Source organism: Podarcis filfolensis, assembly GCF_964270895.1.
Source record: "Podarcis filfolensis genome assembly, chromosome: 8".
Classification (NCBI taxonomy): Eukaryota; Metazoa; Chordata; class Lepidosauria; order Squamata; family Lacertidae; genus Podarcis; species Podarcis filfolensis.
The window spans coordinates 43,493,168-43,520,089 of NC_139611.1; the positions used below are offsets into that span (position 1 = coordinate 43,493,168).

The 26,922-nt window shown below is 50.1% G+C and overlaps 2 protein-coding genes and 1 long non-coding RNA gene across 3 annotated transcripts; 2 read left to right on the forward strand and 1 right to left on the reverse strand.

The window, feature by feature from the left end:
* Nucleotides 1-2,445: 2,445 nt before the first annotated feature.
* Nucleotides 2,446-5,060, reverse strand: MARVELD3 (MARVEL domain containing 3). The gene is made up of 2 exons (XM_083626547.1): nt 4,775-5,060; nt 2,446-3,706 (listed from the first exon to the last, which is right to left on the reverse strand). Exons 1-2 carry the CDS (start codon nt 5,013-5,015, stop codon nt 3,093-3,095), a joined length of 855 nt encoding a protein of 284 aa, XP_083482673.1. The 5' UTR covers nt 5,016-5,060; the 3' UTR covers nt 2,446-3,092.
* Nucleotides 4,947-11,697, forward strand: LOC310768461. The gene is made up of 3 exons (XR_014551333.1): nt 4,947-5,063; nt 5,843-6,576; nt 11,443-11,697. It is a non-coding gene; the product is annotated as an uncharacterized lncRNA (long non-coding RNA).
* Nucleotides 11,698-17,146: 5,449 nt separating this feature from the next.
* Nucleotides 17,147-25,353, forward strand: TAT (tyrosine aminotransferase). The gene is made up of 12 exons (XM_083626496.1): nt 17,147-17,333; nt 19,373-19,612; nt 19,707-19,811; nt 19,908-19,975; nt 20,466-20,624; nt 21,044-21,182; nt 21,300-21,352; nt 21,619-21,771; nt 22,321-22,449; nt 23,492-23,575; nt 23,676-23,774; nt 24,698-25,353. The coding sequence occupies exons 1-12, from the start codon at nt 17,162-17,164 to the stop codon at nt 24,839-24,841; spliced, it is 1,545 nt and encodes a 514-aa protein (XP_083482622.1). The 5' UTR covers nt 17,147-17,161; the 3' UTR covers nt 24,842-25,353.
* Nucleotides 25,354-26,922: the final 1,569 nt, after the last annotated feature.

A 26,922-nucleotide genomic window follows, 5' to 3' on the forward strand; every position in this document is an offset into this window, starting at 1 on the left:
GCCACAGGAAGTCCTCTAGACATACACTATCCTAGCAAATGATTCGCTGCTGAGGTCCTGTTGACTGGAGCTGTGGTCAGCTGCCTCTCTCATCTACCCCCCAGTGAGACTTGATGTGTGTCCAGCTGGCAGTGCTGCTTTCATGAAGGACAGGATGAAATTGAGGCAGTGGGGAATGGGGCTTTGTGCTCTCACAGAGGACAGGATGAAATCAGGGCAGTGGGGAATGGGATTCTTGTGATTCTCCAGCGGACAATTATTATGCAAAGCTCACCAGCTGGATTGCTGGAGGTGGAGCTTGTGGAGTCCAAACAAGATTCCGAAGAAGTCTGCTCTTCATCACCACAGCAAAAAGAGCCTTGGGGATCCCCGAAGACTAAGAAATGTATTTGGTTTGAGCTTCCTCTTCCTCATAGGATGAGCAGAGTTGGTAGTATGGCAAGACGCAGATGGCAGCACCGAGGACTCTTTTCCTGTTGCAATCTGAACCTGTAAGATGATGGCTTCTGTCACCTCCCTTACCTCCCCCCCCACACAACTAATGATGGCAGGTCAGACAGCTGGGAGTTGGGGGTTGGCAAGTCCTTTCGTCTTGAACAAACAAGTATCCCTTCAGGGGACACAGAGTTGAAGTAAGGTCACCTTTCCTTGCAAGGAGCTCAAAGTAGTACTGAAGGGTGTCGCCCCCCCAATATCCTCAGAGCAACTCTGAAGGAAAGGATAAGACTTTGGAGTGACTGTCCAAAGTTAAGTCATGGTTGTAGTGGAGATTTCAGCCCAGATTCTAGTCCAACCCTTTAACCCATAGGTTTTCAACTTTTGTGGGTCTACGGCTCCTTTGACCAACTACATTCTTTCTGTGGCACCCCTGTGGGGCTCAGAAGCCCAATTATGTCACCCCTTGCCTGCAGAGCTGGCAGCCTCTCACCCTTTTTTTGAACACCCTCCCTTATGGAGTGCTCCCTCAGCCTCCTCTCCTCCCCCCTCTCCTTGGGAGTCCTCTGGGCAGCTGCAGCTACCACCCCTGGTCTCTGAGCTGCCCCCCTCCGCCCCAAAAAGAAGTCCTGCCTCACCCTGCCCCACAAGGGCCTGGGAAGCACCCCCTAGCTAGCCCCAGAGGCAGCATTCACCTGGGGAGCTGCTGCAACAAACAGCTGTGCAAGGCCCTGGGAGGCAGAGACGCAAGAGGGCATCAGAGGAGGGAGGGAAGGAAAGAGGCACAAAGGCCAGTGTTGCCCACGGCACCCCTTGCCATCATTCAAGGCACCCCAGGGTGCCACAGCACACTGGTTGAAAACCACTGCTTTAACCACTCCACCATCTCCTTCCCTTGTAAGAGGCAGCCAGGAGCTCTGATGACTGTGCTGGAAATGAGATATGACCCACCTGTGAACTCTACAGCTGCCTTTATCATGGGCTACGCTGTCTGAAGCAATTGAACCTGTGGCCATCTAGGTGTTGAGGATGATGGGAGCTGGGAGTTGAGCATCCCCGCCCCTCAACTGAAGGATCTTTTTACACAGTGGCCCATCTTCCTCTCCCTCCATTTCCCACACTGGAAGAAGGTCCAGACTTATTGTGAAGGGAGAGCCTATGTGGGATAACTTAACTATGTTGCTCTTTTGTTAACACAGGCTGGTACCTAAACCCCAGTCTAACTTGAGGTGTTGCACGTTGAGTATAGGATACCTCTATGCCTGCAGGAGGCAGGGTACAAATAGGCTGAAAAACACAATTCTTACAATAATTGTGCTTTCTGGCCCTTAAAGTAGGTATAGCAGAGGGTGGCAGTCCTACTGGGTTGGGTATTGCTCAAAAAATTGTCACATTAAAGCAATGGCCTTCCAGATGTTGCTGTACTAGAATCATCATTCTTGACCATTTAGCATGTTGCGTGGGGCTGATGGGCGAACTACATGTGGAGGGCCCCTGTTTCCCAGCTCTTTCTTCAAAGGTTTCTCAAATCTCGCCTTCTGAGGGGTGGGCATGGGACTAAGCTACAGAAAAAGTTTTATTGGACAAATGTTTTTGGATATGCAGAATTTCCCTTTGGGGACCACAGTAACTGCCAGGCTTTGGGAGACAGCCTTCTATGAGCTGTTGAGAGAATGTTGGTGTAATGTGTCATAAAAGCTCTAGAGTTTCAAGGAAGAGAGTACTAAATGCTCAGTTAAATAGGACCTCAGGGAACATAGGTGTTCCAAGGTGTTGCAGTTCTTCTGTGTGTATTGCTGGAAATGCAGTTAAATGCACCCCTTGGAAGTGAGCTGGCTTTTGCTTGGAGAATGAGTTCCCTCTTCCGCCTCATCACTGCACATCACTGTCAGGTGTTTTTTGTGTGGGGGGGGGGGGGAGATGTTTCTCTACATTGAGGCGGTAAAATGCAGCAAACCCAAAACAAGGAAGTCCAAGATCTCTAGTGTCTTTTGACATACGCATTTAAAGTGAATTACCAAGGTAGCGATTTTATTGTTGTACAAAAGTATAATATTCCATAATGAAAACAATTTGAAACAAGACTGCACAGAACATCTAGTAGAAGCATTTGCCTTCAAGGCAAATGTGTAACTTCCTCATCAAGAAAGCAGCTCAATGAGGTGAATGGAAGAAGGAATGAAAAACGTTTTCTCTGGCATTGTAAGAAGGGGTGGGTGGAAAAAGACACAGATTTTGCTTTCTATAAGAGGACTGGAGTTTTTTCTGGGGGTACCAACAAGATGGCACTTTGCCCCAAGGCATATATTGAAAGTCTGGTCAACGGTCTCAATCTAAAGGCATGATCTGAAAGGAAAAAGGAATGCGGAGGGAAGAAAGCAAGTGCTGGTTGGTGATGGGACCAAGTTGGTCTTCTTGCCATTACAGGTGACGTTCTATATTAAAGAGGAGCAGAGAGTAGTCTTGTTAGACTTTGCATCAGTATGTATGATGGGAAAGAAATGGGAGCTTGGAGAATGTTTACAAAACACTGAAAGTAGGGTTTAGACAGAAAGTGATCACTGCCACCACTGTACATGGTTCAAAGGCACTGCTTAGCTTGGCTTAATAGGCTGCTCCATCCTTCTCTCCCTTCAACTCAGGCAGCAGAGGCCAAGTTAGGGCTCACAGCTGTGTGATGATGGTTTTGCTTGGAGGGTCCGGACAATCTTGAAGCCACGGACAGCCAACACAACGGCAACAGCGAAGGCCACAATGGCTGCCCCAGCAAAGAAGCCCACAGCGATCTCTGCTCCATGCAAACTGCAGCCAAAGCCCCTGTAGCCTTTGCTCTGGTAGAGGTTCTCTCGCTCTTTGCACAGAGAGGAGGCATAGATCTCGTGAAGGCGATGGTAGTAGAAGTACAAAGCTGGCACAAGACCAATTGCAATGGCCACATCCAGAATGGCCTCCGCTATCAGCCACGCTGGGCAATGCCAGGGCACTCGGAAGAGACTAGCCACAATTTGGAAGCAGGCAAAGGCCATCAGTGCCCCTCCAACTGCCATGGCCACCTGGGCCGGTGGCACCTTGAGTTGGTGGAACTGGGCATCCAACTGCTGTGCCTTCTCCCCGTCAGCTCCACTGAGGCCACTGTAGGCCCCGCCGTATTGGTAGTAGTAAATGCTCCCCAGACTGAAAAGACCAGTGTAGCCACCTGTCGAATTGTAGGAGACTGAGCTGCAGATGACAATCAGCATGCAGAGGAGGAGCTGGAGCTGTTGGCAGCAGGCTAAGAAGAAGCAAGGGCAGAGGGGTGCTGTTAGTGCCATTTCTCTAGTGCTGTGGGGCCCTCAGCCTGTGTGGAAGATGGAGCACTTGGCCCCTCCAGGTCCACTCATAGAGGTCAGCTTTGTGGGTAGATTGGATCCCAAATCTTACTGGGGTTAAGGGAGCATATCTGAGCAGGCAGCGACTATCCTTCCTTCCCTGTTTCTACCAGGGCATCTTCTGCCCCAATGCCACATTGAAAGACTTTTCATTCCTGGGGTAGTGACCTCAGAGCTCCCCTCATGTTTCACCCTTAGTTTAAGGCCAGGGATAGGGAACCCCAGGCATCAAATATGGTTTCCTGGGTTCCTCTACATGGCTTTTGGGACTTCCCCAGGCCATGCCCCATGCAAGCCTCACCTCACGCCCCTGCAGTGTTTTACCTGCTGCAAGAATGCCCCCTTGAATTCTGATAATTTATCTTGCTCCCCTGGTGGAGACACGGGGAGAAAGGGATGTGTGAATAAATTAACATTTGTTGCCCCACCCACACTGGCCATATGGCCCCTGTAAAGTTGACTAGAATGGAATATGGCCTTTGGGCTGAAAAAGTTTATTCACCCCTCTTTTCGGCCGGGAGGAAACTGGGGTGACCTGGCAGCCTCGTGGGTGCCACCCCACTCCCTGGAGGGAGCTTGTGCTGACCACAGATGCCTGAGGATTGACGGCTGAGCAGCACTCACTCACTGCACCCCTTGCCAGCAAGTTGTGGGGCCACAGGCCTGCCCCTCGCGACTTTTGGGCAGCCTGCGAAGAGGGGGTGGCAGCGTCTGGCTGGCAAGCACCCCGTCCCCGTGAGGCAACAGCCCTTTTGCCCGCCCCATCTGGGGAAGCTGCCAGTGGCTTCGCCCACACCGAGCTTACCAGCGGGCAGCGCCGGGGGAGGAGGAGGAACTACAAACACAACCCCCCCATCGCAGCCCGAGCGCCTCATTCCACGAGGGGAAGGGGGCGTGTCGTCGACATCGTACCGCCCTGACCCACCCTATCGCGGGCCAGTAGGGACATCTAACCCGGTCCGGGCCCTCACCTCTGGCCGTGCACAGGGCGCGACATAGCGGTTTGTCCAGAAGGCCGCCTCCGCCTCGGGCCTCGGCAGGGAGGTCCAAAGAGGCCAGTATGGTGCCTCGGGAGGGAGGGGGGCGGTGGTGCTGGTGCTGGTGCTGCTGCTGCTGCAGCCACGGCCACGGCTGCTCTCCTACCGCCACCACCGCCGGCCGGTCCTGACCCCAGTCCCGCGGCTTCCCGGGTCTCCTCCCGGCGTCCGCCATGGCTCGTAGCCTGGTGGCGCGCAGGGAGGTCTGGGTGGGGCGTCCCAGGTGAGCGCGGCGGCGGCGCCTTATGGGCGGCGATTGGCCGGGGTTGGTGTAGGTTGGAAGCAGGTGTCCATGTCGCCTAGGAGCCGCCGCCCGACAGAGGGGGCTCGTCGCTGCCGGCGCTTGCCGAGGGGCGCTTCTCCAGCAGCCGTCGAGGAAGTCAGGGCGGGTCTGAAAAGGCCCAAGGCAGTCCCTGGACAAACCGCTATTGCTGCCCGTCCAGGCCCGATGTTCGGTGGTCCTGGTGGCCGCTGGCCTTCCTGGTCCCACCACAAGATGGCTTTTTTTCGGATGGAGCGGGAAAAGTTGTCCAAGGGCTCCAGGGCTTCTCCGCCTTAGGTGCGCCCCTCCCTCCACCCCCCGACTCGGCTGCTCGCCCATTGCCCCACTAAGCAGCGGTCTCTTGGCACTCTTGGCCATACCTGACTCTGGTAACAATCCAGGATTAGAGGGAAAGGAGAGAATTGGAGGTCCTTCTCAGCACCCTGATGATGGCACTGCCCTTTGCAGCCTTGGATGGTCTCCCTCACTGGCTTTGTGTTGAGCATCAGGGGGTGCAGAAATGGACCCGGTGCAGCCCTTCCTCATTCTTGTGGGACTGCACAGAAACCACAGGACAGGAAGGAATAGAACCACTGCCACCCAGTACTTGTCCATCCATGGCTCACCCTCTGCACATCCAGTTGAGCAGGACTAGAGAAGGAGCCTAAGCCCATGGGAAGGGCGAGGCTGCTGCCAGCTAAAGTAGAGGCTAGATGATCCTCACTCATTCACCTGTTCAGCTAAAAGCAGGAGGCAGGGATGAGGAACCTACAGCCCATCACAAAATCCCTGTCACCATCAGCCATGCTGGCCAGAGAAGGCTGATAGGAACTGGAGTCCATATTGACACTAGAGAAGCCCAGCAGATGGATCAGGCCAAGGTGAGCCCCTCTAGCCCAGCATCCTGTTTCCAACAATGACCAGTCAGACACCACTGAGAGTCCCACAAGCAGGATCAGGATATTGCCCACCCACAGCAGCTCAGATTTGGCCTCTGGACATGGAGGCTTAATTCAGTGCTCATGGGTAGTTGCAGTTGCTAGACTTCTTCTCCTCCATGACTTCATTTATGACCCTGTTTAAGCTGTCTGTCTGCAAAAAAATGCAATTACTTTTGGTACCTTCATTATTTTGAGCATGGAACAATTACTCATTTGCTCTACCCAAAAGTAACAAGGGGAAGGGATTTGCTTTCTCTCTGTCTGCTCTTACACAAACATAACCCGCTAATCTGGGCAATATAACTGTGTCCCATGATTTCAGAAGCTGATTTCAGAAAAAGTTACAGTCTTTGTATCCCAGGGGTTCTCACCAAATGCAGCTGGGCCAAACCCTAGAAAGCAACTGAAGCTCATCCAAGGAGGAGACCTTTTCTGCGTTCTCTCCTCCACCTGGCTGCCACCTTCACCACCTTCCTCCTCTGCTTTCCAGCCGGAATTTCAACAAGGCTCTCCTGAGAGATTCTCAGCCCCAGGTACCTCTATCTTGGCTGAAGGCACCTTGTTTCTCAAGGGTAGGCAAGAGCAGAGAGCATTGTGCCACTATGGCTTGATGGGAGGAACCTTTCACTTACTGTCTTCTTTATATTTCAAGTGGTTGTCATGCCAAAGGCCTGCCTCCTCTCCATGGCCTGAAGTTCCATGATGCCTTCATGGTGAGGGTGAGGCAAGCATGGGCTCAGGTGTGTGTGAGTTGGCCATTGGTATCTGGGTTCTGAGGGCTTTGGGGAAATGCTAACCTAGTGGCCAGCCAGTGCTTCTGCCTCCCACCCCCCCACTGCATTTTTCTAGCCAGATGGTATCACTTCAGGTGAAGCTGGCGAGATTTGGCTCTGATACACTTCTCCCTTAGCTCTGAATCCTTCATTGAATTATTTTGATGAAGGAGGAAGAGGGGTTCTTTTGCATTTGGGTACTGGCATTTTATGGAGGCCTCCTCCATAGCAATTTGTGGTCACTGATTCAGCATCTTAAGAAATGCTCTCTGTATTTCTGCTCAGGGGCATTTTGTCCATCTAGGTATCTCTTGGAGACTTGTGGGACTGAAGTACTTTAAGCAGCATTTCTAGAGGCAGAACTTCTGCTTTGCACAATGAGAAGGTCCAAGTGGAATGGTGGAGGCTGCTCCATTAGGGTGAATGGAGTGCAACCCTACCAACCTCACTCTGCCCTTAGCCATCCCCACCTGGACTTGTGGGTGGGTGGGAAATATGGGGCTTTAACCGTTTTGTCCCCTGTATACAGTGGCGTAGCGTGGGGGGTGCAGGGGGGGCCGGCCTCACTGGGCTCAACATCTGGGGGTTAGGGTTAGGGGGTGCAAATCCACGGGTTAGGGGGCGCAAATTACTTGCCTTGCCCCGGGTGCTTACAACCCATGCTACGCCACTGCCTGTATAGACTTGATTAAGATGGTGTATTTGCATACACACATGCTCAAGCCAGCAGTATGCATTCCTGTGTTTGGGTAGGGGAACTTCCAAGGCCCAAATCCAAATTGGAACCATAGCAGGGAGCAGACAGATAAAGCTGCTCTACCCTGACACCATGGTCATGTTTTGGATTGGGGCACCCAGCCTGGCAACGTGTAGAAAACAAACAAAAAAAACTCCTTCATTTAAGAGCACAGATTCTGTGATAAAATAATTACCGGTATCCTGTTGGAACACCATCACCACCCCACTCCCCTACAGATGTGTACATTGCTAGCTGGCATTGGTGTATTGATTACCATCTTGGTTGCAAAATGTACTCTGACTGCTAGAAAATTAAGAGCCAGAAAAAAAGGAGGGGGCTGTGTGTGAATGGGATGTGCTTTTGCTCTGTTATGTTTGTAGTGTATAGGCACTAGCTTATATGGAGGGTACATGTCCCCTTTGCTTCTGAGAGAAGTTGTACTTAAATTAAGCACGAGGTGTTTTTATGCAATACTGTATGTTAAGAAACCTGCATTTTCACATGTATTCTATATTACCATTTTTGTATTGAATTGTGGTGGCCTATGGCTTTGAACAAGAAAGAGATACTTTAGTTGGACCCTCAGGGCAGCCTGGAGCCAAAGTTATGAGTCACGTGCTCTGGACAAACAAAGCTGTGTTGTCCCTCCCTCTGGGCCTTGCTAGGGATTGCTGCTGGGATTTTCCATGAAACTGTAAGAGGGAAGGTGGAAACCGGTATAACCAAAGCACAGGGTATTTTGCGGTTATCAGGATCTGAAAAGACAAAGCCAGAACGAACTTGTGTGCCACATAGATGGCATCCTTGCATCTGATTTTAGGAAGTGGGAGGAGACTGGGCAGCAGTGCCACGTGGCAAGGATGTTAGGACGTATTTGTAGCAATGTCATTGTGGGAAGCTCCCTGCAAGATTTGCTGTTCCAAACTTGAATGATACTGAAGCATAAAACAAACATGATTTGTGCAACTCCTGCTCAGACTGAACTCTCTGGGAAGTGTTGGCTGCCCTTGGTCTCCATTCTCAGCTGGTGTCCCCCATGTTCATTCCTCCAGGCTGCCACTTAACAGACACATTCCCATTTCCTATCATTACATCTTCCATAACTCTTTATGAAATAAAATATTCTCTTGCCTCTTCCCATCTCTGCCAACATTGTCACAAAATGTCATTAGTGCATTGTGCATGGGAATGGGGGTGTCTAGTATTTTATCTGAAACTGCTTGACTTCAGTGTTTGATTACACAACCTCTGGAGATACTTTTGTTCATTCTGTGGGTTCTTAAGATACATTAGTTCTCGCTGGTTGTAACAAGCAGCATTTTCAGCCACCGTGAATGGGATGTTTTGCTTTAACATTATTTCCTGTAGGCTCAGCAAAATCATTAAAACATCAGCAAACATGTTTATAGCAGAATGCTCTCCTCATTAGTCATGGTTCCTTTCACTTTAGTGTCCTTTCATATGAAGTTGGCTGACTCTTTCAGTGGCAAGCAGGTGAAGGGAGGGCAGCAGTCAGCCTGTTTAAAGGGCATCTTCTTAGATTTCCATGACCTGCCCTACTGTGAGGTGGGGTCAGTAAGGTGCATGTGCATGAAAGGGGCAGTAAGCCTGCCAATCGTACCATGGAACTGGGGTGGAGAGAGAGAGACTTAATTTATCTCTACAGACACTATAAACCTAATGGGGGAACAAGAGCTGTTGGGAGTGTTTATGCTTAGAGTCCTTCTGCCTTATGCCCTGCCTGCACATACATACAAATAAATTGGTTATCCCAAAGACACCACAAGCCTTCACACAACAGCTTTCATTCCAAAGAAACCAAACCCATGGTATGTATTGGGACTCCTGAAACTTTACCGCGTGGAGATTGGGTTGCACATAACAACACTTCCTAGAATCTGCAGAACTTTCTGAAATTCCACAAGTTTTGATTTTGAGATAGGCAATTGGCACAATGTTATTGTAACAACATCAGCTTCCTTTGAGTCCATCAGCTTCTATCATATTTTTCTATCTTTTTAATGTATTTATTTATTGGTATTGGTATTGGTATTATAAGGTTGCAGGGCAAGTAAGGAAGGCACAAAAATAATGGTTGGTATTTGATGCTAGTTCCACTCTGAGCAGACCCACTGAAGCTAATGGTCATAACTAACTTAAATTCATTCAAGGTGATGGAAGGTCATGTGAGGAAGACCTGCTTGGTAGTGGCTATCAAGTTCAGGAACACACTTCCTGGGAATTCAGCTACCACCAACATCACCCCAACTTCTTTCATCTGCTTTGCATGTAGAATGTCCCAGGTTCAATCCCTTATAGCAGGCTTCCTCAACCTTGGCCCTCCAGATGTTTTGAGAATATAATTCGCATCTTCTCTGACCACTGGTCCTGCTAGCTAGGGATCATGGGGGTTGTAGGCCAAAAACATCTGGAGGGCCGAGGTTGAGGAAGCCTGCCTTACAGCATCGACTCAGGAGAGTATACATGCAGAACTGCAAAAAATGCTAAAGATCTCTTTCAATAAAAAACCAGAGGCCTACCTCCTGGGAATAACAGATTTGGATATTCCACAAAAGAGGAAGGGTATCTTTTTATATGCGATGACGGCAGCAAGAGTTTTGATCGCAGCAAAATGGAAGAGTAATGAAATCCCCTCTATACAAGATTGGATCCAAAAGCTGACAGAATATGCCGAATTAGATGGTTTATCAGAAAAAATAAAGAATAAATCAAAACAGGAATTTGTTTCAAAATGGGAGGTTTTCAAAGAAAATCTGAAAAATAAATATAGTAGTTTAAATTCTGTTGCAGCATTCGAGGAACTTCAGTAATAGTTGCAAGGTAGATATAAGAAATTAGATTTATTGAGAATAAGTTTAATTATGATAAAAGTGTGTATTGGCAATAAGTAATATGAATTTGAAATATGGAATAGACGGGAGGTTGGGTCTTTAGTGTTAAGACCAATAGATGTTTTATTGTTTGCTAAGAAAATTATGTGTCTATGGTTATTTTTGTAATTTGTGTGTAATTTGGTATTTGTGTTTTTTTTTCTTTTTTCTTGTTGTATAAATAAAAAACTTTATTTAAAAAAAAGGGAAGCCTGCCTTACAGCATCACCAGGTAGGGGTAGGAGAGAACCTCCCTTCCTGAAACTTGGTGAGCCATTGCTGCCAGTAGCTGCAGGCACTATTGCGCTAGATAGACCAATGGTCTGACTCTCAGGCAGCTTCCCATGTTCCAATGACGAGTGAAAATATTTCTCTTTCATTGGGTACTTGCTTAGAACACCTGTTTCATTTTGTTCTCCTTTCTGTGATTTTTGCTGGTGTTTATACTGCTCTAGCATTAGGTATTCCCTTTTTTTTTTTTTGTATTTGTTTGCTCCCCCAGACTTACCATTTTTGGTGCTGAAATAGCAGCGGATGCTTCTTCTAATACCCAAATGTTTGACTGCAGTCCTGTAAGATGGTTGCTGGTGCTTGGGAAGGGGAACAGGTACAAACGACAAGGCTTTCAGCTGCAGCAATACAGAAGGATCCCTGTTGCTGGTTCTTTCAAATCATGGCACTTTGCTTTTTCCAGCAGCCTCTTGAACTGCCTGAATGTTCCTTTGCAGTTTGGCATCCAGTGAAATGCCGCGTCATGAGCCAATAACTCTTTCTGTGCTGTTGTGATTGCTGTTGTCATGTCTGGAATAAACTTTGCTAGATCCTGGCCATTCCTAGAAATCTTTGTACATCAACCTTATTCTTTGGACCAGGCATTCCAATGCTGGCTTTGATTTTAGTTGCATCAGGTATTAGGCCATCTTTGGTTAACCTATGTCCTCAACATTTACCAGTAATTTCTGACATGGCAAATCTGCACTTTTCATTCTGTTTCAGGTTCCTCTCCCAATACCTGTCTGGAATTGGCTTCAGGCATTCTTGCTGATGTTTACCTACTATGATGTTGTCAGTTCAACATATGACGCCATCATACAGGGGGCCTCTTCAGTCATTACCATTAAGTGGCTCTTGAAAACATTTCTTGTTTTGTTTGGCCTTTTATTGACTTTCCATGTGAGTTAGTAATGTAGTTGCTGCTGCTTTACTGTATTTAGTGGTGACTGGTTTAAACTAAATGCTCCTTTTAAAATATTTTATTGTTTGCTAGCTTTTGTAAAGTTAATGTGTAAATGTATTAAAATAAATAAAATGGCAACTGGATCAGCCTTTGGTACCTATATGGAGCTGAAGCGATACCAAATGGTAATTAAGAGAAAATTAATCACTAATGATCCAAATGTCCTAAATGGGAAGCATGAGAGGCAGATCCTGCAAGAAGGAAGTTTCTGATTAGTAGCCTTGAAGAGCTGCAATGACACTTGGCTGTTCTGCAATCAACAGCATGAGCCAGTGTGGTGTAGTGGTTAAGAGCAGTAGACTCGTAATCTGGTGAACTGGGTTTGCAGCTCCGCTGCTCCACATGCAGCTGCTGGGTGATCTTGGGCTAGTCACACTTCTTTGAAGTCTCTCAGCCCCACTCACCTCACAGAGTGTTTGTTGTGGGGGAGGAAGGGAAAGGAGAACGTTAGCCGTTTTGAGACTCCTTCGGGTAGTGATAAAGCGGGATATCAAATCCAAACTCTTCTTCTTCTTCCTGCAATTGCATACCGTGAGAGGAAATTTCCACCAACTAGCCATTCCTAAACTTGAAAAAAGAAGAAAGGAAATATGGACAATCTAATATGAGGGTGGTCCATTCTGACAGAGGATCTGTATTCTAGTTTCGGGGGTGCTGGTGGTTCTCTGCCTTCAAAGTTTTGGGAGATAGGTCAGTCAAGGAATTGATGGGCAAAACTTTCAGAAGCGGTCCTTTAACCATGATAATGACACCCAGTAGTTGTCCTGGTTTTTGCATAAAGTTCTTAGGGAAATATTTTGGCTATGTGGGGAACAAGCCTCTGAAATGCAGATGGTTTTAATGAGGATCCAGATACACCATCCACATTAGAAACAATTTCCAGCCAGTGGAAACTCACTATGGACTGTTATATGGAGCAGAGCAGAGTTACAGTTATGTAAACTGGGGAGAAGGAATCCAAGCAAGAGTCACAGGGACCACAGCAGAAAGGAAGAGTCCAGAACGAAGTTCAGTGGAGCACCACCCTCCCCGCTCCCTGCCAACAGCCTGTGAGTTTCTGAGGAAAGTACACATCAATCTGAAATCTCTGTTGTGACATGGGAAATTTGTGTTTTCAAAATTATATATATATATATTTTTAAAGATATTTATTAGAGTTTTACAAAAAACAAAGATTTACAGAATAAAAGAAAAACCAAGAAAAAGAAAAATTTAAAAATACATAAAGAAGAAAAAATAGAAAAATACAAAAAACAAATCCCTTTTTTGATGTTTTTAAGCTCATTTGCTTGTTTCCTTGACCTCCTCACACCTCCCCTTTTTGCATTCCCATTTACATAATCAATTCAGCAAATCCTTACCCTCTATCATTTATCTTAGCTCTATATCCTAACATATTATGACTCTATCTTTTCATCCATTTATCAATTCATTTTTGCATATTCTTATTAACTTTTGTTGCTGAATACCACTTATTGCCAATCCGAACATAATTTTAACATTCATTAATTTTACAATATTTCTGAAGATAGTCTTTAAATTTCTTCCAGTCTTCCTCCACCACCTCTTCTCCCAAGTCTCGGATTCTGCCAGTCATTTCCGCCAATTGCATATAGTCCATCATCTTCATCTGCCACTCTTCCAGGGTGGGTAGATCTTGTGTCTTCCAATACTTTGCAATAAGTATTCTTGCTGCTGTTGTTGCATACATAAAGAAAGTTCTGTCCTTCTTTGGCACCAATTGGCCGACAATGCCCAGAAGGAAGGCCTCTGGTTTCTTCAGGAAGGTATATTTAAATACCTTTTTCATTTCATTATAGATCATTTCCCAGAAAGCCTTAATTCTTGGGCACGTCCACCAAAGGTGAAAGAATGTACCTTCAGTTTCTTTACATTTCCAACATTTATTATCGGGCAAATGATATATTTTTGCAAGCTTGACTGGGGTCATGTACCACCTGTATATCATTTTCATAATATTCTCTCTTAAGGCATTACATGCTGTAAATTTCATACCTGTGGTCCACAACTGTTCCCAGTCAGCAAACATGATGTTATGACCGATATCCTGTGCCCATTTAATCATTGCAGATTTAACCGTTTCATCCTGCGTATTCCATTTTAACAGCAAGTTATACATTCTTGAAAGTATCTTAGTTTTGGGATCTAACAGTTCTGTTTCCAATTTTGATTTTCCCACCTGGAAGCCAATTTTTTTGTCCAAATTATAGGCCTCTCTTATTTGATAATAATGAAGCCAATCTCGCACTTTATCTTTTAATTTCTCAAAACTCTGCAATTTCAATTTGTCTCCTTCTTGTTCCAATATTTCCCAATATTTCGGCCATTTGGCCTCCATATTGAGCTTTTTTTGAGCCTTCGCTTCCATTGGTGACAACCACCTTGGGGTTTTGTTTTCCAATAAGTCTTTGTATCTTATCCAGACATTGAACAATGCTTTCCTGACAATATGGTTTTTAAATGCTTTATGTGCTTTAACCTTGTCGTACCACAAATATGCATGCCACCCAAAAACATTATTGAAACCTTCCAAATCCAAAATGTCTGTGTTCTCAAGAAGCAGCCAGTCTTTCAACCAGCAGAATGCTGCTGATTCATAGTAAAGTTTAAGGTCCGGCACACAGTGTGCCTAATTCAAGGAATGTGTTTAGCTGCACCCAAGCAACCGGCTGTGCGGTTTTATCCCTGACTATGTGGAATACAATTGTTTTTGCTATGCTATGTGGAGCCGGAGGAGTGGCTGGGAACCTGAGGTGGTTGGTGCCTGCCCTGTTCCTGGCAATTGCGTAAGAATGACACCTGAAAAAGTGGGTGACATATGTGAAAAGACGCCCCTTGAAGTCATCCGAGAGCCTTCCTGTTGTTTGCTTGGCACCTGGCTGTTCCAAGGCCATGGAGGTGAAGAGGGCAGAGGCCGCTACACAACCATGCCATGCAAGAGGCCATGCAAGAGGATGAGAATGTGAAGTCACTAACCAAACATTGGTGATGAAATTAGCCAATATTGACTTGGCTTCAAAGGAGGGGGGGGCGGGAGGGGGGGGTGAAAGCTCTCCACAAATGGGAGAAAGTGGTTCCTGCTGCCTTCCTTTCCCCTCCCTTCCCATTGCACAATGGCTTGCTGCGGAGAGTCTCATAACACAAGTCATGGTAACCTTCCCCACCCATCAAGGCACGGAGTTCATTGTCCTCCATGGGGGGCCCTGTGCAGATCTTTGGTGCTGGATAGAAATAAGGTCTCTTACTGGTGCAGCTTGACGGCAGATAGAGGAGGGAGTTAAATCCAGCTAAAAGAGAGTGAAACCCAAGCACTGCAAAGGGGAGAGAGGAATGGGGGACCACCACCCCCCGCCCTAGTCTATGAAGTGGCATCTCTTGATAAACAAAAGGCTGGAGAGGCTGCTGTTGGGTCTGCAAGCAGGAACCTCCCTAGAGCCAGTCCTCATGTTTGGGGAGGAAGGAGGCGATGGAGGCAAACCCCCAGAAAGTGAACGAAACAGCCAGAGGATGCTGTGGTGGCTGAAAGCCTGATGGGGAGGGCGGAATTCCCCAAGGTAGGCCTTGCAAAGAGCCCCTTAGACTGCAGCCCATTTGCCTCTTCAAGAGCAGAGAGGCAGCACGAGCCACACCCACTTGCCCAACTTCTGCTTCCTGCAGCAGCATCACCAGGGCCCCTGCCAAGCTGTAGGTGCCTCCCTGGCAGGCAGAAGGGGAAGGGGAGAGTTCGTGGATGCTGCTGGCTGTGCTGTACGTAAAAAAAAAAAAAAACTCCGAGGATGGAGGAGACTGGATGGAGCCTGGGTAGGAAGGTGCCAGAGAGTCTGCTGCTAGCTTTGCACTTCTGGGGCCGAAGGAAAGGGGAGCATCTGGGATGGGTTACTGGAAGAGCTGCTGATGCATTCTGTGTGCATTGCGGGGAATCTTTCTCCCACGGTGCTAAATAGACCCCTCACCATTCTCTGTGCTCTGTCTAGGGATTCCTCCCCACAAAAGAGGTTTCAGGTGGTGTTGCCCCCATAGCATGCCTGTCGCCCAGCCTTTCTGAGGGGAGCACTTTCTGGAGGCTTCTTGGGCAGCACCTGTGAGGTCCAAAATGTTTAGCAGTCCTCCCTCCCACCTGCAGACTGCCAGCCTTACGTAACTCAGGCTATCAGTTGATGCAAAGTTGAACCAAAGGGCTCCTGTCGACTGAACCTTGCAAGGTGACATGCAGAGTCATTGCTTGCATCAACTGGGAGGGAGGGAGGGAGGCTTGCCAGGCACATTATGGTGGGGGAGAAATGTCTCAAGGCCAGCTTCGCTCTGCTGCAGCTACAGCCTGCAGAACTGGGCAGATCTTGGCACCAGCAACGCTTCAGGGCAGGCAATGGGGAAAGGAGTCACAGAGCCTGACGCTTGAGGGTGAGCCTGATGGGCCCCAAGAATTGGCCTTGAGGGACAGGTGTTGACCTGGCACTGCCAGTCATCCTGTTCTCTGTCCTCAGTGTTGTTCTGGCTGTGGAAGAGACCTTGTGCCACTTGCAAAGCTGGGAGGGGGGCTCCTTGGCACAGAAACACTATTGGTGCCAGCTAGAGAAGGCAAAGCCTGTAATTATGGGTGCCTTGCAATGCCAGCGACTATACCTTGACCAGCTATACTGACTGGTGGGCATTGTTTCCTCATGGGTGCTTTCTGAGCCAGGCTGTTCAGAAGCTACCAATTTCTTTCTCTCCCTCTAGGCCTGAGGTAGATACACATCCGCTAGCTGCTTAAGCTAGCTCTCCACCACTCCTCCAGCAATGAGATCTGCCTCTTTGCTGGAGATTAATGGGGTCCTCGCCAGGCAGGTACCCTTTGATCTTCAGCTGCTGGGGGTGTGGTGGGGCTGGCTGCCTGTGGTTGGAGGAGGACGGTAGGACTGTTGTTGCTATCGGGACACCTCCTCTTCGCTTGCTTGCGTGCGTGGATGTGGGTGGGGGGGAACATTTGGGACTCATTAGTGCTTTGCAACGTGGAGCTGGAGATGATGGGATGAATGCAGCTGATTGCATCAGGCCAAGACTGCCAGGCTAAGCCTTGGACCACTGAGGCACTGAGGAAATTAACACACCCCTCTCCACTGTGGGCACCCAGCCTCTGCAGGCCCAGTATTCTCCAGCAATGAGGTTTGCAATCTGGCTGCCCCTGGTACTGGAGGGGTGGCATACTCACCTGATCTGCCAAGGCCAGACTGGGAGGGGCCCTACCCCAATTTTGTGCTCGCACTTCACAAACAGGATCAGGGAGCCGTGGGGGTGTAGATGGCAGTCGAAGGGTTAACATGCAGGCAGTGTTTGCTCCAGATGTTTGGAGCTAGACTATTACTGAGCTGGTGTGTCTGTGTGTCCTGATGGGGGGGGGGGGGAGTGCGGCCCTCCCTATCAGCCAATCATTAAAGGTCTCCAAGCTGACACCCAGTTCTTGGCTGGGAATCTGCAATGGGGCCCTGTTGTGCTCCTGCCCGCCTATCCCACATAAAAGGGCCCAGGGAAGGCTCTGATCTCCCCATTCAGCAGCTCCAGAGCAGGCAGAGCGGCCTGCCAGGTTCATCAGAGGTGCCTCGTTCGCTCACCTTTGCCACCACACAAAGCTGCAGCTGCTGCCACATAGGTAAGAGGCTCCTTGAGGTGCCACCTGTAAGCCTGACGGGGTCTGAGCTGGTTTCCACGGTCCCTGGGATGGAGTCCTCTGCGGGGAACAAGCACCGCATGAAGGGCTGCAACAAAGTGGCGGAGGCAGAACTCAGGTGCTTTTCCTGGGACACCCCTGTCCCAGCATGTACACCCTCCGGAGACTAGGAGTGACCTGAGCAGACACAACAGAGAACCTGGAGGTGGACAATTGCAAAGGGACTGACCTGGCCTCTTGGGCCAGCGGAGGCTCTGGAACAAGGAACCAAGGAATTCTGGCGTCTGTGGAGAGTGGTTTTGACGTCTGTGTAGTTTGTTCCAAGAGGAGCCAGGACTTGAGGTGGCTCAGGGCGGAGGGTGCAGGCTGGCTTTATATTGGGAGGCAGGTGGCACCACACCTGCAATCAAATTTACTGCCATATTATGATTATTGTCTTATTCTGGGAGTACAGAGAGGAAATGACTTTTCAGCCAGTGTGAAGAGGTTCCTTGGGCTTTTGCAGCTGGCACTGGAGACTTCTTAGTTGTGCCCCTGGCTCTCATGTGCCCTTCTTGCCCAGGGAGCCACCAGCTGCCTCTCGCTCGCCTTGCTGCTTCCTTTGCCACATCCCACCAGCTTTGCCTTCTCAGCTCTCTCCAGCTGTGCCAGATTCTTTGGAGCGAGACAGGGGACAGAGGGAGGGAAGGGGGCAATGCAAGTCATAATCCTCCCAAGGCAAGTGCAGGGCCCCTTCCCTTCTCTCTCTCCTGGTCCAATGTTTGCTGGGTTTCCCCTCAGTGTTTTACAACAACAGTGGCTGACTCAGCCCTTGGATTTTGCCCATAAGATCCCTTGGTGGTGATACTCAGGTTCTGGTGACACTGTTTGGGCTTCTCAAATGGCATTTGAAATTCCTGACAAATTATTCCCTTTTGTTCTTAAATCCGTTTCTATAATTAATCAATTTGACTTTTTAAAAAATACCGTAATCATGGCTTAAAGACAAACAGCCTAAAACACTTTACAAGATTTTTCATAGTAGACCAAAATTCATTTATACAGTGGTACCTCAGGTTAAGTACTTAATTCATTCCGGAGGTCCGTTCTTAACCTGAAACTGTTCTTAACCTGAAGCACTACTTTAGCTAATGGGGCCTCCTGCTGCCGCCGCGCTGCTGGACCCTGATTTCTGTTCTCATCCTGAAGCAAAGTTCTTAACCTGAAGCACTATTTCTGGGTTAGCGGAGTCTGTAACCTGAAGCATATGTAACCCAAGGTACCACTGTACACCCCTTTTTGAGTTCTAACAGTGCTTCAACAATACTCTCGCACTCATCCTAGCAGCAACCTTGAAAGGTAGGTCGGGAGAGAATGGCTTCCCTGAGGTCACCCAGTGAGTTTATACTGGAGATGAACTCCAAAGTGAAGAATGGGGGTGTCCTCCACCTCCAGCACTTAGGCACAACTAGATAAGTATGTTTTGAAAGAGAACTCGGTCAAAGCCTGCCCAACACACACACACACACACACACACACACACAGTGGTGTCTTGTCATTCATATGCCAAGTACATACTGTCCCTACCACTGTGGGAAGGAGGGCACAGAGGGAAAGCACATTTCCCTCATCCAAGTTGGCCTCTGGCCCAACTGCAGTTCTTGCCCCACTCCCCACACATCTCCACCCCCTTTTACCGGCTTCCCTGCTGTGAGGCTTGATCAGGGTCCTGCTAGGGGGATGTGGCAGCTGACTTGGCTCCTCCTGAACTAAGAGCTGCCTGCTCAGGACTGGTGCTTCCACCCATGGGTGTAGCCAGGATTTTTGTTGGGGAGGGGCAGAATTGACATGATTGGTCAGTTAAGTATTTCTATTGTTTTACTTGATCTGGGGGGGCAGCTCCCCCCACCGTCGCCCCTTGGCTGCGCCCATGTCTCCACCCAATTCTGCCATGGCAGTGGCCTTGAGCAGACAGCAGCCTTGAAGAGAGGATTGTGTAATCAGGGATGCCGGCCCACCTGCTCTTTACACTTCCTTTCCAGAGATGGAATCCTACCTGATCCACGTGAATGGCAAGACGTCCCCGCCCTCCATCCTCGATGTCCATGTCAGCCTCAATGGCGGGAAGGGCCCTTCTCCGGGCAAGGGGAAAAACCGCAAGGCCCACTGGGCCGTCAGGGCTTCCGAAATGTCCAAGAGGACCTTCAACCCCATCCGAGCCATTGTGGACAGCATGAAGGTGGAGCCCAACCACCAGAAGCCCCTGATCTCTCTGTCCATAGGTAAGCAGGTGGGCTATGGAGGGACCATGAGGTGGGGGCTCCTGCCAATGCCCCACCCTCAACTGACATGGATTCCCCTCATGTTTCCCCACAGGGGACCCAACTGTGTTTGGGAACCTCCCAACAGATGATGAGGTCATCCAAGCGATGAAGGAGGCCCTGGATTCTGGGCAGTATAATGGCTATGCCCCCTCAGTAGGTAAGTCCTGGGAGACGCTTTCAATGTATGCAGCCCCTATTTTGCTTTTGCTGCAAAAGTCTAACATGCCAACTCTTCTGGGAATCCTCTACACAGGTTACTTGTCTTGCCGGGAGGTGGTCGCAGGCTACTACACCTGCCCAGAAGCCCCCTTGGAAGCCCAGGTAACTGACTGCTGCATGCATTGCCATCTGACCTTGATGCTTGATGTTGCGAAAATTAGCTTTTGCAAACCCTGGCCAGCACCTCCGCAACTCACTGTACTGGAACTGGAGCTTGCCCAGAAAGGATCCTGGGCCTGGAATCTTTATTAGGAACCCAGGAAGCTGCTTTATACTGAGTCAGACAACTGGTCCACCTAACTTGGTATTGTCCACACTGACAGGCAACATCGTCTCTCCAGGGTTTCAGGCAGGGAGTCTCTCCCAGCCTAAGTTGATGCCAATGGGGATTTAACCTGGGACCTTCTGTATGCTAGCAGAGACCCACCCCCTTCATTCCAGCCTCCTGGCCAGGAATTTCGAGAAAGAGCCAGTGAAGAAACCTTTCCCTCCCACCTCCCTCCCCTCCTGTGCTTCTTCTGGGCTAGTCTTTCCTAGTGGTTGCTACCCGCCAGGCTCACGGCTGCCTGCTCTGCTCCCTCTTCCTTTGCAGGATGTGATCCTGACAAGCGGCTGCAGTCAGGCCATTGAGCTGGCCCTGGCTGTGTTGGCCAACCCTGGGCAGAACATCCTGGTGCCACGGCCTGGTTTCTCCCTCTACAAAACCCTGGCTCTGTCCCTGGGCATCGAGGTCAAATTCTACAACCTCTTGGTAAGCTGGGGCAGGAGGTGGCGCAGCATACCCTCCCCACTGCCTGCAGAGAGGCATGGCACAAGCAGGAAGACAAGCAGGAGCTCCCTTGCAGGGCTCTGCCTGCCTCTCCACAGAGCTCAGGTATAAAGAAGGGCTGCCTGTGGACCCGGGTTCAAGGCCTGGGGACCTGTTCTCCATCTCCCCTTCTTTGGACTGGGCCCAAACCCAGGCTGGGAGGTGTTGCAGGGCTCTTGGAAGAGAAAAGGGAGGTCAGTATCCTGACCAGTTGACAGTTGCTCCAGCCGCCATCCCTTTTCACCTGCCCAGGACCTCTGGCCCACCCTGACCCCAGCAGGAAGCCTGGTCCATGGGCACCAGGCTGAGGTCCTGAAGTGGGGGCATTCCTCACCTCTTCCTCCTTTTTCTTCTCCCTGCAGCCAGAGAAATCGTGGGAAATTGACCTCAAGCAAATGGAGTCGCTGGTGGATGACAAGACAGCTTGCTTGATTGTGAACAACCCATCTAACCCCTGTGGCTCCGTTTTCAGCAAAAGCCACCTCCAGAAGATCCTGGCAGGTGAGGATCCCTCTGTGTGTGTGTGTGTGTTTCTATCCCAGGCCTTGCTCTGGGGAAGAAACAAGAATCAGAGGGCTGACTAGATTTCTTTCTGTCTGTCTGTCTTTTCCTGCTCAGTTGCCTCCAGGCAGTGTGTCCCCATCTTGGCCGATGAGATCTATGCTGACATGGTGAGTGAAGCAAAAGCACCCCTGGCCCCTCGGAAGGCCAAGCACAGCAGCTGGAACCCTTCTTCCCAGGAGAAGCCCCCTCCCACCTTCTGACACATGGCTGGGAAAGCAGGGAGTGGGGTGGGTCTGCCTGAGGTGGCTTGGTCTTCTTCCCAATCACAGCCAGCTGCACTAGCATCCCCCTTACCTGCTTTACACGCCCATTAGGTATTTCCATCACTACTTACTCTGGTATTCCTCCTTCTGCACTCCCTCCCCCCCACTAGGTGTTTGAAGACTGCAAATACGAGTCCCTTGCAAAGCTCAGCACCAACGTGCCTATCCTCTCATGTGGAGGCCTCGCCAAGCGGTGGCTGGTGCCTGGCTGGAGAATGGGCTGGATTCTCATACATGATCGCAGGGAGATCTTTGGGAAGGAGGTAAGTTAGCAGAACTCGGTGCTGCCCTGACTTTCTGCACCCGGTCCAGGAGCTGGTGCGATGGAGGAAAAGAGTTCATGCCCCTCACCACTTCACAGCCACCCTCTGAGCCTGATTCATGTAGTCTTTGTGCCCCAAGGCCCACTGTCTGTGCTAGGATGTCAAGGAGGCAGTGTCCCCTGCCTCCTGGGTCTGGTCAGTGAAAGACTGCCCCAGATGCCCCCTACTCCAAATGGGCTCTGAACAGGAACAAGTTGGTTTGAGTAGCAGCTGCTTCTTGAGAGGGCCAGGAGATCCCTCTCCCACTTCCTGTGCCCTCTACACCAGTGCGAGTTCTGCACAGGTTCCCTCCATTGTACCCATGGTAGGATGCAGACTCTCTTTCCCACCTTCCCAGCTCTGCCTTTGGTTTGGGGGCACACTCAGCCACAAGAGGGCTCTCGGTGTGACTGCGGAACAGGTTGGGCGATTTCACTCTCTTAGATCAACTTGGGGATCAGGTAGTGCCCCTCCCTACTGAGCTCTCTCCCTCCCCTGTGCATCTTTCAGATTAGAGATGGCCTCTTGAGGCTGAGCCAGAGGATCCTGGGCCCCTGCACAGTTGTCCAGGGAGCTCTCAGCCGCATCCTTCGCCAGACATCCCCGGAATTCTACCACAACACCCTCAGCTTTCTCAAGGTACATCCCTTCTCTTTGAAAGGAAAGGGAGAAAATAAATAGGAACAACACACGCATAAGTAAAAGCAGGACTAGACCAAAAGAGCTATTAAAAACAGAGTGCTCAAGCTTCACAAAGCCCCTCTTGCTTATCTCTCCCAACTCCTTGGAGGGCAACAGGGATGCTCCCCAGCCCATAAACACCACTTGGGTGGTGGGAGTGGACAATGTGACTCCTCTCACCCTGGGGAGCTGCACTGGCCTGGAGGGGGCAAGGAGGTGCTCAGCACAGCACCCACAGCCCCTCCCTGTTTTGCCCTTTGGAACTGATTGGTTCATTTAATAATCCAGCTTGGCATGAATTGGTCAGTGAAACTGTTGCAGTTAAAATAATGTGCATATTAATGAAATCTCTGCATAGATTCCTTTTTGAGATTCCATTGATATGCTAGTTCGGAAGGATGGACCTCAGCTCAATGGTAGAGCAATCTGCTTTGCACGCAGAAAGTCTGAGGTTCTACATCTCCAGGCAGAGCTTGGTGAGACTCTCTCTCTAAAACCCTGCAGGGCTGCTGCCTGTCAGTGCAGGCAATACTCAGCTGGATGGGCCAATGGTACAAGGCAGTTTCCTATGCTCCTGTGAATGTTAGGCGTCCCTATTTTATATTTATCCAATGTAGTAATATATACTCTGAACTATTCCCCACCACATAGCACATCAGAGCCAAACACTGTGTCAAAAGCTTTGCTCTTTTCAGCACTGGGAAGACCCAATATTCATGGCAGTGAGCATGGAAAGAAATGACAGCTGCGGGATGGGGGGGCACTCTGGAATGCACACACCAGGAGCACTGGGAAAATAACACAGTGCAAGTGTGGACACAGCTGGCAAGCAGGTCACTTTTTTGTGGTCCCATCAGTTCCCAGGGTGGGCAGGTTTTAATTCATCAACAATGTGCCCTTTTAAGCCTTTATCCATGGTGAACGTGTTGGGTGGTCCCAGTGGGGACCTGGGATGCTTGTGCCTGCAATCTGACCTGACTCCTCCTCCTTCCCTTTGCAGTCCAATGCTGACCTCTGCTATGATGCCCTTTCCACTGTCTGCGGCTTGCAGCCTGTCCGGCCGTCGGGGGCCATGTACCTCATGGTGAGTGGCTCCCTGTCACTTGCAGAGCTTTGACCCTGAGATGGGCAAATGCCAGGCAGATCATCCCTAACTCTGTGTTTCCTCCTCTTCCTTGCTGCAGGTGGGCATTCAGATGGAACACTTTCCAGAGTTTGAGAATGATGTGGAGTTCACAGAGAGGCTCATTGCTGAGCAGTCCGTCTTCTGTCTGCCGGCCACGGTGAGCATCTTTATTTGCAAGAGAGTTATGGGAGGCCCTGGGAGTTACTGGAGCCCCGGGAGCTGTACTTGGCAGAGAAGAGGTACTTGGCTCGGCTCCACTTTCCTTGGGCCTCTGCTGCTCAGCTGGCCCCCACCTGCCTTTCCTCTCCTTTAGCTAGTCTTTCTTCTAGATGCTTGTGATTCGCAAGGCACTCCCACCATGCATGGCATGAGGGGACATTGCTTGCATTTCACAATCTCAGTGCCAGCTGGTTCAGCGCCCACACCCCTGGCTGCTGAACAATGGCACCTTGTGAGGTGCCGTGAGGCTCTCTTCCCCAGATCCCCAGCCGCTTGCTCCCTCCTGCTACGTGGGCCTTGGAGAATGGCCATTGCACTTGCCGGCAGCACCATTCCTTGAGACAAGCCTGCTGGATCAGGCCAATTGCCCATCTGGTCCTGCATCCTGTTCTCACAGTGGCTGACCAGAAGTCTGTGAGAAACTGACAAGCTGGTTTCTCAGCACTCCTTGTGTGGAACAACAAGCAAGGCAGAGACCCACCACAGGTGCTGTCACCACGTTGCTTGCCCTCGGTCGACTCTACACTGACTAGCAGCAGCTCTCCCAAATCTCGCTTGGAGAGAGTGTCCCCTTGGCCAGACTGTTCCATTGGGAAAGGCAGGGAGATCAGCCAGGAATATTCTGCATGCAAAGCAGGAGGTGTTGACCCTCCCCTTAACATGCCCACCCCAAACTCCTTCACATTTATCCTACCCGGTCTTGGTGTCAGAGTCTGGTTTGTGCAGGATTTCCAAGGCACCAGAGATGGTCCTTCGAGGCTCCCGCGCCACTCCTTAGGGAGTCAGCCTTGTAAAGGATCCACATGGTGGCTCCTGGCCCCTGATGCCATCTCAATGGTCCTCTTCTGCTTCTTCTGACAGTGTTTTGAGTACCCCAACTTCTTCCGTGTGGTGATCACAGTGCCCGAGGAGATGATGGTGGAGGCCTGTCGGCGCATTCAGCAATTCTGCGAGAGGCACTACGAAGGCGGCGAAGGATCCCAGGACCTGGAATGTGACAAGTAGCTGAGGGTCCCTGCCTGCCCACCCGCCCTCCTGCCTGCCTGCCTCCACTCCTCCTGCAGGGAGTTGGGCTCACAGGGCCTGTGCCTCGCCAGCCCCTGTCCACTGGCTCAACACCACTTCTGTGTGCCACAGCCTCTGAAGCCCCCGCACAACCATGACACTTGCCTGGAAGTAGATCCCCACAGAGACACTCCTCCCCTGCAGGCCCCCTCCTGCCTGTGCCCAGGGCAGCCAAAGAACTCCAGCAGGCGCTGCTGGCACTGGGTGCTCCTGGCAGCCTCTGCAGTGGTGTGGTGTTGCTGGAGCCTCCCAGATGCCCTTGAGAAAGACCTGCCAGCACCCCAAGGCAGGGCCCTCCCAACCTGTCCTTCTGCAGAGACCGTGCTGAGTCCTGGGCTGGCACAGGCCACCGTGGGCACCCGTCTCCCCCTTTCCCCCACCCATGTCCTCCTGTGCCTGTTTGACGTTCATAAGTTATTATACCTTTTGTATGAATAAATGCATGAAAAATACCTGGCCTTGTGACAAGATCTGGCTTTCTTTCCTCTGTGTGTCAAACTCTCTTCCAGCAGCAGCAGCCACTGCTGCAAGCAAAGCAAAGGCCAGGGGAAGACTCAGGGAGGCCTGGGCACTGCAAGAGTTCCTGGGACTCCTGGCCTGATATGGAGTCCCAGCAGGAGTGACACCTGCTTCTCGCTTTTCCATTTCGGCCAAGGGCAGTGTGGAAGGAAGAAGGGAGGAGGCCCCAGAGACATACCCATCTCCTCTTCTGAGTGTCCTTCACACCTTCAGACCTATAATCTGCAATGTGGTTTAATAATAATTTCCTCTTCCCAGAAAACTCTGAGAACTGTGGCTCTGTGAAGGGAATAGGTGTCATCTAGCCAGGGGTGGAGGAAGGGGGGCAGTGGGGGCGGGGCACCCCAGGTGTCACCACTGAGGGGGGGCGTAACAAAATGCCAGGCAGCACTCACCGCAGGGCCTGCAGTGCGCCCGAGCCACGCGTCTCTCCTGAGAAAATGCCCCAAATGGTCCGCCCGCTGCCTCCCCCTCAGCTGTAGGGCAGCTGAGTGGGAGGAGGCAGGCAGAGTCCTCGGAGGCCCCGCAAAGCATCCTGCCCCAGCTGCCCTGCCCCGCGGGGGGCTGGCCCTGCCCCTGGGCGCAGGGCATGCGTGCCGCCCCAGGCGCCTGATCGGCTTGCTTCGCCGCTGCACCTAACAAGTCTCAATACCCTTAACAAACTAGATTGTTTCCTGGAAGCCACGACTTTAAATTGGCATGATACTACTTTTAATATATAGGAGCAGATGAGAAGTACAGTGTACAACAAGATATACCAGCACTGAGCAGTTAAAATAAACAAAGGTAGTGCCAGAAAGGCAAATAAAAAGTCATTCACCAGGTGTCAAGAGTTTCCTGAGGGAGAGCAGTCCCATTTCAGGGATCCACATATCCTGAAAGGTCCTTTCCTGGCCATCTGTACTTCACTCCAAAATGAGGAGGTGCTTTGGGGCAGCACAGCTGTTGGTAGCCCTTTACTGCAGTAGTATTAGCCCTGCAACCTAGCATGGCCAGGTTCGCCTCTCTGAAGATGGAGATATTATTATGGGAAAGTTCATCTAAAGCAGAATGCGAACTGGTCTAGTGTAATCATTTTCTCGGTGAACTGGGACTGCAATGGCAAAAAAAAGGAGGTTGGGTGGAATCTCTTGTGTTGACTGAGCACCCGTTTCCAGCAGTGAACAGCCTAATTGAGCAGGACTTAATCTCCACTCACCAGCTGATTCAGGAAATGGTTTGCACTGCAACTTCCTGCTAAAACAGAGGCCTCCCCCCTGCCCTGTTTTAGCAAAAGTTTCTATGCAAACTTGCATAGGATGCCTTGCTAAAACTATGGCAAACCCCTCTTTTTTAGCAGGCAGTTCTGAGACACACCTATTCCTGAATCAGGAAAGGGTGTGCATCAGAATCTCATACTGAAACGCATGGATTTTTAAACTATCATTTTAGCAGGGGATCTATAGTTACGCCTGCTAGGATGAGGAAAGAAACCATCCCCTTTGGAAGCACTTTGCCATCCT

Coding starts and splice junctions, on each gene's coding strand:
- MARVELD3 (XM_083626547.1), bottom strand. CDS start 5,015: ATGGCGGACGCCGGGAGGAGACCCGGGAAGCCGCGGGACTGGGGTCAG. Junction 3,707..4,774: donor CGCCCTGTGCACGGCCAGAG/GTGAGGGCCCGG, acceptor GCTTCTTCTTAG/CCTGCTGCCAACAGCTCCAG.
- TAT (XM_083626496.1), top strand. CDS start 17,162: ATGGGGCCCTGTTGTGCTCCTGCCCGCCTATCCCACATAAAAGGGCCC. Junction 17,334..19,372: donor CTGCAGCTGCTGCCACATAG/GTAAGAGGCTCC, acceptor CTTCCTTTCCAG/AGATGGAATCCTACCTGATC. Junction 20,625..21,043: donor TCAAATTCTACAACCTCTTG/GTAAGCTGGGGC, acceptor TTCTCCCTGCAG/CCAGAGAAATCGTGGGAAAT.